Source organism: Brachyistius frenatus, unplaced genomic scaffold (assembly GCF_029030835.1).
Source record: "Brachyistius frenatus isolate BFR_SWC_R1_liver_20210118 unplaced genomic scaffold, ASM2903083v1 Contig_29, whole genome shotgun sequence".
Lineage (NCBI taxonomy): Eukaryota > Metazoa > Chordata > Actinopteri > Embiotocidae > Brachyistius > Brachyistius frenatus.
Window position 1 is genome coordinate 430,372 of NW_027210628.1, and position 14,079 is coordinate 444,450.

The window sequence follows — 14,079 nt, forward strand, 5'->3', positions numbered from 1 at the left end:
GGATATCCCCAGATCAGCACCTTGGACAGAGGTTTGGCCCACTTTGGCGGACAATATTCAAAATGATTCACCTGAGCGGTCCAGGGAGAGAGAGGGAAGCTACTGTGTACAGTTTAGTTTCCAGGCTGTGAGTGTTGCTCACCATGCGCCTCATTTACAAAGATATTGCCTGGCTACGGTTGTTGCTAATGTTTCCAGATTAAATTCAGTTTGACATAGTTACTGTCAATCAACCGATGGTACTTGTGATCATCCAACCTTAATGGCCGTTATTGCGAGAATGAGACACTAAGAAGAAACTCCTCCGGCCATGGAGCTCTGTGATTGCATCTTTATATCCTTTTCAGTTCTTCTGAAAATCTGACAAAATGTCTATTTAGTTCCCACTTCCATAAAACTCCAGATTATTTGCTCAGAGGGCGTAGGTGAGCTGAGGCATTTAACTGAACAAAATGAAAATAGAAAAAGACGGGGGCACGCTGCCAGTGCTTGGGAGGTGCTGACGAGGCACAAATTAAAAACACTTAATGAGGAAATGACTTTGTCCAACATGAAAGCCTAAGGTGTGAGGGCAGCATGTGAGTTAATGCCCTGTTTGATTAAAAAAAAGGTTTCATTCTGACAGAAATCTGTTGTCTAGAATGTACATTTATTTTATTGTGCAGTAGTATTCACAAATATTTACAAAAAATGTACACATTATCACTGACGCTTCAAAGTTGAGTATGAAAAATCTGAAGGGCTCACTGTATAAAAGCATTTATAAACATCCATTTTGATTGTTTAACTTAAAAAAAAAAAAAAAAAAAAAAAAAAATACCAGAAAGTTTCCCACAATGCACTGTGATGCTCTAATGGAAGGTCTCTTGGATGGTTGTGGATATTTAACACTCCGATTGGTTCTTCTGAGGCACCCGTTAATCTAGTGTGCCTGAAAAGAAAAGAAAGAATCAGTACAACGTGTTCTGGTGCTAAATGCAGTCAATAAAGTCAATTAAACGTGCGCACACCTGCACTCAGAGTGCTAAATATTATGTATTCTCCTGTTGTGCATGTGAGGAATATATTCAGCCTGCTGTTGAATACTGATCAATTTAAAACCATGCAAAACAGGTCAAATTAAACAAAAGGTAAATCAGATCTGAACACTACATCAGTTTTGCATGTAGCATGTTTTTTCAGTGATGATTTTTTTTTTTATTGTGTTTGCAAGGCTTACCTTCAAGAAATGCAAATTCATCTATGGCCTCTATTGCGTTGTCTGTGGGTGCAAAAGAAAAGATGAGGGTTAAACATTTACCAAGTCCCTTCAAAGATAATCAGCATCGTACCATCCTTTGTGTGAAATAATTCATGCACAATCCCATTTTCAAGCACACTTATTCTGCAAGTATTTTTTTTAAATGGAATTACAAATATCTTTAAAGCACTCACCCAAATCTTTTCTTTGCAAAGTTTTCCTCTTTCCTTGCTGGGCGTAAACCAGGGCATCTTTGGCAATCATCTCAACAAACAACTCCTGGAAGACCAAAAAAAGAAGCATGCAAGATTAATCTCAGAAACGATCAATGCCACTAACCAACAGGTTTAACTGATATTAAATGATATTTTATAATAAAACACCTTTATGAAATTCACTTGATTCATCCTTCCAGCTGTGTATTGGCCAGATTTTGGTGATACAACAATAATATAATAATAAGTATCATGATCCAGGGGTTATGATTTAATATACTGTGATACTGTAAGCAAGCTGTTATATCGCAATTTTATTATTTTAATTTTATCATAGTGCAATGAACACGGCACTACTGTCTGAACATCTGTGTAAAAAAAAAAATACAGTTAACTTTATGAAATCACATCAGTGGGATCTGCATTCATCAAAGTCTCGGTAACATCCAACATTATGGCACTATTTTTTTTTTTTTTTTTAAATCTGAGAAAAGCAATTATCATTTAACTACATCAGAAAAAAAAAAAAAAATTAAATACATGTGCTTGCAGGATTCTTTGGGTAAACAAATGTATCTAAGCAGACTGTTTCAATAAATATATATAAAATCAATACAGTGTTCTTGAGAATCAATATAGCATCACAAAACGTATTACAATACTCAAGTGTATCGACATTGTCTTGCCCCCTGTAGTCTTTACTTGGTTTACGTTGCTAGCAGTTCCTCTTCTCACTACTAATTTAGTAAAGACAAAAATATGAATAAAGTTGCCTGCATGAAGCAGAGGACGCTCCTTGTAAGGCTGCGTGATATGGACAAAAACACGCCCTACAAACGGGCAGTTTCCTGTCAAGCATCCTTTAAAACAGGAAAAGACAACACTTCTGTCATATCATGACATTACAATATCCTAAAATCTCAGGTGGTATCTCGTCTAATATCACAATAAGATATAACGTTGCTGTATCGCCAGCCCAAACTCTTTGAAGAGATTACGTATTTACAGTGAAGGATTCCTGCATGAATGTCCACGTGGTTGATGTGTACTACTTCAGTAGCTGCAGGATGAGAAACTTGGATTATGACGGGGTTTTCCCACGTTGAAATAGAAATGTACAAATGTATCAACCACATATTGACGACACTGATCACACATCCCTCCGAGGAAACCTTTTGTATCAAACTTAAGTCATAAACTGATCAGGCAGCCTGATTGGTGCTGCTGCTGCAGGATCCTTTAAATACTTTTACCGTGGCTTTAGCGATGATGAACACAGACTCCTGGCTAGCTAGGGACACGTCTGGGTCGGTCTTCATCAGCGCCTTGATGCGGGCAAGCGGGAGTTTGGACAGCCGGTTGTGGGTCACGGCGGCCGCGGGGCCTGTCTGCTGCTGCTGGCTGCCCTCCTCCGCCTCGGCCCCGCGGGTCTCCTCTTCACTCCCGCACCGCTCAGGGTCGTGCTCCGCTGGGGTGACCGGCGTCGCCACTGTTGCTGCCATTCTCCAATATTTTACACAAACGTTATATTTCTAAAACAAACACGCAAACCACAACTGCCTTCTAGCTGCATATCACAGATAATAACAACATCAGCGGTAGCGGCGTGCCCCAGCATGTGCTTCCGGACTGTCGGTGGACCGCCCGCGTTGATTCGTCAGTCAGTTTAGACCCCGCCAATTGATCCTCGTCGGTGATTGGATAGATTGTGAATGGAGATCCTGCTATTGGCTAGAGCTAACTGCCAATCAAAGCACGTTGCCGCCTCGGACGATAATGGCAGTGTGGAGCACGGTGTGGAGATGTCAAGAAACTGATGTTGGCCACAAATGGAAGTAATGTTTTGTTTCTCTGAGAAGAACAGGGTCATTAAAAAGATATCCGTTTAATTCAACTATTTATTACACTTTGGCAAATTACTTATACAGAAAACTCAACTTTACTCACAATATGTCCACTGGGAGGCAGTAAGTGTAAGCAAGCTGTAAACAAAACTCTGACAATAGCCTACAGTGCATCCGGAAAGTATTCACAGTATCTCCTCCAGACATGAGGCTTGGCATCTTTATTTCATCAGACCTGAGAATTTAGTTTCTCATGGTCTAACAGTCCTTCAGGTGCCTTTTGGTAAACTCCAGGTGGGCTGTCATGTGCCTTTTACTGAGGAGTGTCTTCCGTCTGGCCAATCTACCATACAGGCCTGCTTGGTGGAGTGCTGCAGAGATGGTTGTCCTTCTGGAAGGTTCTCCTCTCTTCACAGAGCAACGCTGGAGCTCTGTCAGAGTGACCATCGGGTTCTTGGTCACCTCCCTGACTAAGGCCCTTCTCCCCCGATCGCTCAGTTTGGTCGGGCGGCCAACTCTAGGAAGAGTCCTGGTGGTTCAAACTTCTTCCATTTACGGATGATGGAGGCCACTGTGCTCATTGGGACCTTCAATGCTGCAGAAATTTTTCTGTACCCTTCCCCAGATCTGTGCCTCGATACGATCCTGTCTCGGAGGTCTACAGACATTTCTTTGGACTTCATGGTTTGGTTTGTGCTCTGACATGCACCATCAACTGTGGGACCTTATATAGACGGTGTGTGTCTTTCCAAATCATGTCCAATCAACTGAATTTACCACAGTTGGACTCCAACTGATGTAGATGTAGAAACATCTCAAGGATGATCAGTGGAAACCGGATGCACCTGAGCTCAATTTTGAGTGGCAAAGGCTGTGAATACTTATGTACATGTGATTTTTAAATTTTTAATAGATTTGCACAAATTTCAAAATAACTTATGTGTGTTTCTGGCCACTCAATAATTGTAAGTCCAGTATTGTAGTTATTGCTCTGTTTTGTTCTCCACCAGCACTTAAGGAAACTGTTAAAAAATTATGCAAAAGCTGTTGTATTTAGTTAATTGTTATTGTGTTTTGACAATTAGGGCCTCCGTCCTGTTGTGTCTGGAAACAACTCTTACAACAGATGTGAGAGTGAATAAAACTGAAAAGTTATGAGCTGCAAACCAAAACATTTGCATACAGATGCAGAAATACTGCTTAAAGCTGAGGGGAAGTCAGGTGATAACTTAATTAACTGTGTTCTTCACCATGAATGAATTTAATAATTTGATGCATTGTTACTTAAAAAAATTGTTTATAGCAGCCGTAATAATATTCAGCTATCTCCTATTCATGAGTTAAAGTGCCAAGTAGAAATGAGACACAACAACAACACAACTAATTATAATGTAAGGTGTTTGTTTTTTCTAAAGGATAAAAGATAAAGTAGTATGTTGCATTCCTCTTACATAATATTTACATGTGTAATGTTTCAGTCATGGATATATACATATATGTTACTGTGTTGTAAGTTTATGGTTGTTTCCCTCTGAGATTTATTCATTCAAGAAAGACCAAAAATATAATTTAAGCTTTCATGTCAGTAAAGCTTGGTGTAGGTGTCTAATTTAGATTTTAAATCAGACACCTACACTATAATCAATAATAATAAAAAAAAAATGTGATAGTCATCGGCTTTATCATCTAGTATGAAAACAAATATGTGGCATGATCATTTCACTCTTTGAAAGTACGTTTGCAGCATTTCTGTTGTGTCAGTTTGAGTCTGAGGACTTAATGAGCACTCCACTAATACACTGTGCTAATAGGATTGAGTGCTTTAAGTCCACTGAAGATCCATTCGAATGTTCAGTCACAGTTCGGTGTTACAGCCTGAGGGACATGAAGGATCCACAGATCCCAGGTAAAATAATTTGCTCTGTGTGCTTTAAAAAAAAAAAAAAATTGTAGTTTTGTAAAAACTAAATGTACGGATTAATAAATTATTTATTAATGCCTTATTGATCAGTTACAATGATTAATTATCTTAGCTATTGTTTGGTTTTTAGATTGATACATACTTTGTCTTTTCAGCACTTAAAACCATCTGTAAGATTAATTATTGTAAAAAGCTTTTATTAACAACTTAATACAATATATTACTGCAGACTTGGTGGTTAATCAGAAAAGTCACAGACGGATGTTAGTATTTTTTAAAGTATTACTAGCATTTATAACAGTACAGTTCTTATTAATGGCTTGTAACCTGTTTAAAGCGTTAGTAAATTATGTATTAGTGGTACTATAATATGCTATGGTCTAGTTTTACCTTGTTTAAAATGGTTAATTGGCTTAGAATATGCTTCCATTCTCATTTATGAATTTTCTGGTAAACATGGAAATAAAACAGCATTATGTAAGCTGCAATGAATACTTATTAAATCTTTTTGAGGAATAATTGTTTTTACAGGAATTAAATTACCACATACAGGCAAGGCAAGTTAATTATGTTTCTGTTAAATACACACACCAACAAGAAATATTCACAGACAAATGCAATACAAAGAATAATATTAGTTAATGATTAAAAGTTCTTTGTAAGAACTGTAACCTTAATTTATTAGCTTTTTCAATTCATGTTTTGCACCCTTAGTTAGCCTTCATTAGTATCCTAAAAATAACCATCTACATTCAGAAGTGACCGTGACAGTAATCCTGTCCAACTCCAAGTATTGATCTTTCTGTCAGCTAAATTTAACCCACAGTGACGAGGAGGAGGCACAGGGCTATCACACAATAGATTTACAAAAGTTTAATATTAGTTGTTTATCATCAGCTACTTTATTATTTCACTGATTCGTCACGTGCAGTTGTTTTGGCAGATTGTATGTGCTCTCACTAATGAGTTAATGTTTGCCATCTGCTCTTTATGTAACACTGACTTCATAATCGACTGTTTCCTGTAAAAACAAAATAAACACTGTACAAGGTTAGCATGCAAGTCAAAACATTGTCTTGTTGGAAGAATTTTGGCCGTATTTTCAAAGAAATCTGCTGAATCTCAAGAACTATGTCCAAGTAACAAAACTGTTGTTCCCATAACAGAAAGAAAACAGGAAAGGTCGACAAATCCTGTTTTTTTCCATTATCAAAAATTTGAACATACAGCAGACTCCAAAAATGTATCATTTGTCCAGCCCTGCGAAACCAGAGACACGTTCAGCACTGACACCACAGAGGTGCTGGGGTCTAAGTTTTGCCAAATACAATTCAATGAAGAGAGCTACCTTTTCATGCGTTCAGTCAGATAACTGAGTATTTTTGTAGGTCTAAAACCAAAGGATGTAACATTAGTAGATATTTCTATCTGCAAACTTAAATTAAAATCTACTTCATTATTATTGACCACCTACTTTGGGGTGCATGCATTATTTTCACCAACAGACACCTGCAATTGTAAATAGAAACAAACTAAATACAAACAAAAATCCAGGTTGAAGGTCATGTAAAATAGGCCTCTATAGGACATTATAGTAAGTTAGTTAACAAGGAGACTAATCTCATTACCAATGTCCTGAACAGTCAGACTACCTGTCTGTACACTGAATTTAGTATTAGTGGGACACCGCAGTAAAGGTGGCAGAGCAAAAAATAACGATAACACAAGGGCATGTGTGATATCTGCGTTACCGGTAACTGAAAAATGATGCTGCTTCACACAATGTTTTTTGATGCCTCTGCACTTCTGTCAAACTCGTTTTGTTTCTTTATTTTCAAGCCATCAAAATGAGATTCTGGCCGAAGCAGAAAATGAACAAAAATCCCGAAGACGAGGCTCCAAAGGTGGAAAAAACAGAAAAGCTCCAGTGTCCTGCTGTGACGTATGCCATCCCCTTGCAGACTGAAGCAGAGAGGATGAGGCAGTCTCCATTTGAGAGGGTTGTCTATGATATGGCCCACAATGAGAAGATCACCAATGACCTGATGCTCGGGCGAAGGGTTGGCTTTTACGAGCTGCGTGGGGATGTCGGGCAGGGGAACTTCTCTACGGTCAGGCTGGGGATCCATGCATTGACAAAAGGTCAGAAACTGGAGTTATTTATGTTATTATTATGTTTTTTTTATTATGTTATTCATCTCTATATGAAGCTATTTAATGTTTTCTGGTTCATAACTAACCTGACTGACAGCCCCTTCACTGCTGTCTGGTCAAACCACACTTTATCCTTTCTGTTATGCACACAGTTTGACTTTAAGGGGATTGTAGTTGTAAATAAATAATGTTGGATGATTGTCAATTATTTTTCATGTCAGTAGATCACGTCATGTCTGCAGGGGGTTCTTGGTTCTCAGTCACATGCTTGTCCTACCTTGGATTAGAATAATCCTGTGACAGTCCTTCAATAAAATAAACTGCCAAAAGTAAATTCTTCACCTTGGCATCCATTACTCAATTTTTTTCTTATATTTAGATTTCTTGAGTACGTCTCTGCTCATTTTTCAACCTTTCAATTCATCAGACCCTAAAAGCTAAAACCAATCACTGACAGCTAAGCCTCCTCCTCCTCTTCTGTCTCAGAAAGAGTAGCTGTTAAAGTCATGGAAAAGCAGCGTTTCAATAAGAGGAGCCAGCCTTTGGTCGAAACAGAGATCACCAGCCTGGAGAAGCTGTGCCACCCCAACATAGTGCGCCTTTACGAGGTGATTGAGAGCAGCAGGAAGCTGTACCTGGTGATGGAGTACGGCAGCGGTGGAGACCTGTTCTCTCGAATCACCACCAGAGGGAAGCTCAACAACCTGGAAACCAAGCTGGTGTTTGCACAAGTCATATCTGCTGTTAAACACATGGTGAGTGTCCGTGTCAGGGCATGACATGAGCACAATTTTAAAGTATTCATTATTCATATTAATGAGTTAGGAGAAACAAAGTTTACTTGTTTTAAAGGCGTCAATATTTTGATCATGTTCATTTTAAGTATATTTGCAAACATGTGGGGCCATTTTTTGCCTTTTATCTTAAGGAGAAAGAAGAGAGGAAGGATAAAATGAAATCAGTGTTTAACAGCAGGTCAGGGTCTAAAACCAAATGGTCTTTTGAAGGGGTTGGAGATCATCATGCCCTTACAGAAAAACGACATGTATTTCACATGTGCAAAAACTTATGATCATGTGTTCAAATACACATGTGACTGTGCAGTGAAACATGTATTTTGCCCATGGGTAATGTGGTTTTGGAACATTTCCATGGTGTAATGTGTAAAGCTCATGTAGATTCCAATGCGAAAACCTTTCCACATATTTTACCCATGTTAACACATGTGGGAGCATGTGCTAAACATGTGTCATACATGTGATCACGTGTCTCATGTACAAAACATGGGAAACACTTGTTTTTTCTGCAAGGGGGATGCATTTGAATCTTTTCTGTTTTCCAGCTAAACATAAAACACCAGAAAAAAATCACTAGTTATCTACTGTTGCCATTAATAATAGTATTAATGATTCAATTGTCACTAATTCAGTCAATTAATGACATAAAGAGAGAATGCACAAAAGAAGAGTAAAATACATTGTTGTTGTTTAAGGTGTGTTATATGCTGGTTTTTTATGTTGAAGGAGACATCGATAAGAGGAATCAGAGATATAGAAATTGGGAATGACATGAAGTGAATCAGGGATCCTGATGTTCACAGCTGGTGCTTAAATCCCTTTGGCCCCCAAAACACCTCTAAAACATGTTATATGAGGATGAACTCCTCTGAAAGGAAAATATTTTCGACAGAAATACTGTAGCTAAAATTGTTCACCTTTGTGTGATCTTTCAGCACAACTGCAACATCGTCCACAGAGACCTAAAGGCGGAGAACATCTTCTACACCACCAGTTACTGCATCAAGGTTGGCGACTTCGGCTTCAGCACGGAGAGCAGCCCCAGCGAGCTGCTCACCAACTTCTGTGGCTCTCCACCATATGCTGCTCCTGAACTTTTTAAAGACAAAGGTTACTCTGGACGCTATTCAGACATCTGGGCTTTAGGTATTCTCTTGTACTTCATGGTGACGGCGACTTTACCCTTCTTTGGGGACAACCTGGGGAGGCTGAAGCGCTGTATCCTGCAGGGGGCCTACAGTATCCCTGCTTATGTACCTGATCCATGCCAGCTGGTCATTAAGGGTATGCTGAGGCCTGTGCCTGCTGATCGCTCCACTCTCACACAGGTCACGAACAGTTCTTGGCTGGTGGGGGTTGAGTACCCTCGTCCGTACGTGACCCTGGCCCAGTCCCCGGCCCACTTTGCCAAGGCCGACCAGGCTCTGTGCGCGGAGGAGCAAGAGGTGAAGAACATGCTGTCAGATCTCGGAGTTGTGGCAGTTCATTTCCAAAACAATCCCTGCTTAGACTGTAGGAGCCCGTTGACGGGGACCTACCGGATCCTCCTCCACCGGGCCCAGAAGAGAAGGACGGTGGAGGCCGTGGGTTATTCTGCGCTTCGCCCTGACGAGTACAGCAATCCGAACAAGTGGTCTGCAGCAGCTGTTGACAAACACAATCCCTCCGCTGTGTGTGTTCTACTATAATGACTGGACCGTCTCAGTTGTGGCGACACAGGCACTTTATCATATACATATATGCCCATCTGTTCACTGACACTCATTCAATCACTTCAGGCTCCCTAAATCGATGAGGTGTTATGTTATATGTGGACAGAAGTGGCAGGCACACAGAGATAGAGGTCGGAGCAGAGGGGTTGTTCTTCCCACGGTTTAAGTCAATTATAGCTCATAGAGTAGGACATGTCTCTTCAGTAATTAGCTGTGGCTTTCTGTTCTGATTAGATCACCAACAGCAAGCTTACTGATGCAAAACATTCATCAATCACTGAATGGCTATCAGCATCTTCCAATCTTTCTGTGTCAGAACATAAATCTTCTGAACTAATCCGAGGCCACAGGTAATCCTCACAAGAGACACACTGACAACATGCAGGGTCTGACAGAAGTGAAACTATAAGGGTAAAAAAACAATTAAATTAAATTTAGTTTTATGTTGAGTGTAAAATCACCATGCAACACGGTCTCAAAACACTTTACAATAACAAAACAACACACACAAGGAACTAAAATAACAAAAACTACATTAAAACTATCAATGTTTTTTAAAATGTAGTAGTAACCTGGGACTGTAGCAGCATGACTAAGGCATGGTTAAGGGTCACCTGAGCCAGCCCTAACTATAAGCTTTATTAATAAGGAACTTTTTGAGTTTAATCTTAAAGCTAGAGAGGCTGTCTGCTAGCATAGCTGCACTGACTGTGTCTCACAGCTTCAATTTTCTTCGCTGTGATAACAGTCTGAGAACTCGGCTCGTATTAGCATTTGCAAACAATTCTCTATGGAGGGTGCCAAGACCCATATATTCATGCAGTGAAATTGGGTCTGGTTCACACCAGGCTGTGTGTCTGCCCTCCCGAACTCAAACTGGGAGCTGGTTCCACAGACGAGGCACCTGAAAGCTGAAGGCTCTGCCTCCCATTCAACTTGGAAACTCTGGGAACAACAAGCAGGCCAGCACACTGAGGGCAAAGCGCTCTGTTGGGATCATATGGTTCAATAAGATGGAGCTCGGTCGTGAAGAGCTTTGTACATCAGCAGGTGAATTTTAAATTCTATTCTTGATTTTACAGGAAGGAAACATGAGAAATGAGGTTTGACACAAATCAAAATCAGGACCACAGGTAAAATGTAAGTCTGCCGGTTTAAGTGTTGTTGTTTTTGTATGTGTTTTTAACACAAAATGCCTTCACTTCATGTAGATGTTACATACATGTTAAAAAGCAGCTAATTTTATGACAAAAAAAAGTCCACACATGGTTAAAGGTTTTGCACACTTTTAATTTAATTTTGTGAATGTCTTTTTGTTATGTATTATGCTCATGTTTGCTTGTGTTTTAAGGAATAGATGCTTCATGGATGCTGTCCTGAACTTAATGCCCCTCTGTATTAATATTTATCGTAAAAAAGTGAGGCCAGATTCATTATTCATAATAAAAATTACTTTTGATTTTAAACTGTTTCCTCTCCAGTCCCCTGATCTGGATGCTATCTCCCGGATCTTTCCTTCCAGCAGGAGGAGCATGTCATTACAGCATTTATATTACCGCTTTTTTATGCTGCATACAAAACACCAGATTGACGTTAACAGAGACATTCCTACGGGGGTGTTGAACGATTCCTCATAAACAAGTTCAATAAAACTTTGACTCTTGAGCCAGTTCTCAGGAACTGATTTATTTCAAGTGCTTTCGATTAACAAGCTCATGATAAAAGATGAAGCATATTACAGTCTCAGCTCCTTTGAGAGAGACTTTCACTTTGTCCCATCTGCAAAGTCAAACTTTGAAAACTCTCGCTCTTTCCCAAGTTACGGGTCCTTCAGTGTACCTTCACCTCCCACTTGTGAATTCCCCTCAAGGAAAAAACAGACTGTCTGAAACAGGCATCGCTCTGCCTATTACCGTCACCTCCCAGTTTGGTGCCAATTCTGCCAGCGTTTACTCACATCTGCTGCACTTGTGATTTTTCTTGACATTATGATAAGCTTTAGATTTGGCAAAGTTTCAGACCCTCATTTTGTTTACACAGGAATGTGCACACATTGTGTGGGCAGGAACAGACACAGAGAGATTATCAAAATCCAAAACAAGTGCCAAGAAGAAGTCTTAACTTGCTGTTTATTTGGAAGCCCTGTTCTTGCTCAATATCGCTAATGTGAAAATGCTTGTTATCATTTCCAGTTGAGAAATGTTGCATCTGCAGAATTATTCATGACACTGATTAAGGACACTGAGTAGTGTTCTCTTTGACAGTAAGATGAAAAGTATAAAACAACAGCATCTGTCTGCAGCTCCTGTTTCAAAGCAAATGTCAAATGATACAGATGTGTACGCTGGTGTATTGTAAGAAGTTTTAGACTAGGGTAAATCATCCACCTTCAGGTGACCAAAGCTGAATGACCACAAAATATAAATTAGTCTCATCAAACACAAACGGAGGCTTCCCTTTGGAGAATTTTTTTTTAAAAGCCTGACACTAAAACAACAGATTTAAAAATCCTTAAATCCACTCAGATTATCACATCAATGATTTATAATTCTCCTCCGCAAGTCGCCACCTTAACGGGGTAGAGGGGTTTGAGTGGCTCAGTGATCCTGGGAGCTATGTTGTCCGGGGCATCAGCCCCTCGTAGGGTCTCCCAAGGCAAACTGGTCTCAGGTGAGAGCCCAGACAAAGAGCGGCTCAAAAAGACCCCGATGTACAGTAGCCCACGGACTGAAGCCACCTCGCCCGGATCAGGGAAACCGGGGCACCCTCCCGGAGCCAGACCCAGGAGGGGAGCTCGCCGGCGAGCGTCTGGTGGCCGGGCCTTCGCCCATGGGGCCTGGTCGGGCACAGCCCGAACAAACATAGTGGAGCAGCCACCCTGTGGACCCACCACCCGCAGGGACAAGCATCGGGGTCGGGTGCATTGCATACCACGTGGCAGGCTGGGCCGGGGGCCCAGGCGAACCGATCGTCAGCAGCATAGACTAGCTCTAGGGACGTGAAACGTCACCTCGCTAGCGGGGAAAGAGCCGGAGCTGGTGCAGGAGGTGGAGCGGTACCAGCTAGATATAGTTGGGCTCACCTGTCAGCTGTCAAGCTGAAAAAGGAGGCCTTTTGGGCCTGGTTGGCTCAGGGGTCTCCGGAAGCAGCTGACAGGTACCGGCAGGCCAGAAAGGCTACAGCTGCGGTGGTCGCGGTGCTAAAACTCGGGCATGGGAGTATGGGGAGGCCATGGAGAAGGACTTTCGGTTGGCCTCAAGGAAGTTCTGGCAAACCATCCGACGGCTCAGGAAGGGAAAGCAGGGACTACCCCAAGTTGTTCTCAGTGGGGGGGAGAACTGCTGACTCGGATGGGGGACATCGTTGGGCGGTTGAAAGAGCACTTTGAGGAACTCCTAAACCGGGCCACCATGTCTTCCGGAGAGGAGACAGCATCTGAAGACTTGGGGGGGGTCGCACCCATATCCCTGGCAGAGGCCTCTGAGGTAGTCAAAAAGCTCCTCGGTGGAAAGGCGCCGGGGGTGGTTAAGATCCGCCCTGAGATGCTGAAGGCACTGGACATTGCTGGGCTGTCTTGGCTGACACGCCTCTTCCTTGTCGCATGGGGTTCGGGAACAGTGCCCATGGACTGGCAGACTGGGGTGGTGGTTCCCATTTTCAAAAAAGGGGACCGGAGAGTGTGCTCCAAATATCGGGGTATCACATTACTCAGCCTCCCGGGCAAAGTTTATGCCAGAGTGCTGGAAAGGAGGCTCCAACCGTTTGTCAAACCTCAGATTCAAGAGGAGCAGTGCGGATTCCGTCCTCGTCATGGAACAGTGGACCAGCTCTTCACCCTTGCAAGACTACTGGAGGGGGCCTGGGAGTTTGCCCATGCAGTCTACATGTGTTTTGTGGACTTGGAGAAGGCTTTCGACCGGGTCCCCTGGGGTTTTTTGTGGGGGGTGCTGTGGGAGTACGGGGTGCTGGACCCGTTGCAATGGACCAGCCGGGCTCTGTACAACCACAGTAGGAGCTGTGTTCGTATTCTCGGCAATAAGTCAGACTTGTTTCCAGTGGGTGTTGGCCTCCACCAGGGCTGTCCTTTGTTACCGATCCTGTTTGTGACCTTCATGGACAGGATATCTAGGTGCAGTCAGGGGGAGGAGCACGTCGGGTTCGGGGGTCTCCAGATCGCATCTCTGCTGTTTGCAGAT

General features: G+C 41.8%; 2 protein-coding genes across 2 annotated transcripts; one reads left to right on the forward strand and one right to left on the reverse strand.

The window, feature by feature from the left end:
* Positions 1–628: 628 nt before the first annotated feature.
* pole4 (polymerase (DNA-directed), epsilon 4, accessory subunit) lies at positions 629–3,095 on the reverse strand. Its single transcript, XM_069698985.1, has 4 exons — positions 2,709–3,095; positions 1,435–1,519; positions 1,220–1,261; positions 629–931 (listed from the first exon to the last, which is right to left on the reverse strand). Exons 1-4 carry the CDS (start codon positions 2,955–2,957, stop codon positions 918–920), a joined length of 390 nt encoding a protein of 129 aa, XP_069555086.1. The 5' UTR covers positions 2,958–3,095; the 3' UTR covers positions 629–917.
* Positions 3,096–5,183: 2,088 nt separating this feature from the next.
* On the forward strand, positions 5,184–9,859 carry LOC138621129 (serine/threonine-protein kinase NIM1). Its single transcript, XM_069698937.1, has 4 exons — positions 5,184–5,205; positions 7,060–7,362; positions 7,861–8,129; positions 9,107–9,859. Exons 1-4 carry the CDS (start codon positions 5,184–5,186, stop codon positions 9,857–9,859), a joined length of 1,347 nt encoding a protein of 448 aa, XP_069555038.1.
* Positions 9,860–14,079: the final 4,220 nt, after the last annotated feature.

Coding starts and splice junctions, on each gene's coding strand:
- pole4 (XM_069698985.1), bottom strand. CDS start 2,957: ATGGCAGCAACAGTGGCGACGCCGGTCACCCCAGCGGAGCACGACCCT. Junction 1,520..2,708: donor TCATCATCGCTAAAGCCACG/GTAAAAGTATTT, acceptor TTGGTCTTCCAG/GAGTTGTTTGTTGAGATGAT. Junction 1,262..1,434: donor TTTGCAAAGAAAAGATTTGG/GTGAGTGCTTTA, acceptor TTGCACCCACAG/ACAACGCAATAGAGGCCATA.
- LOC138621129 (XM_069698937.1), top strand. CDS start 5,184: ATGAAGGATCCACAGATCCCAG. Junction 5,206..7,059: donor GAAGGATCCACAGATCCCAG/GTAAAATAATTT, acceptor TTTATTTTCAAG/CCATCAAAATGAGATTCTGG. Junction 7,363..7,860: donor GATCCATGCATTGACAAAAG/GTCAGAAACTGG, acceptor CTTCTGTCTCAG/AAAGAGTAGCTGTTAAAGTC.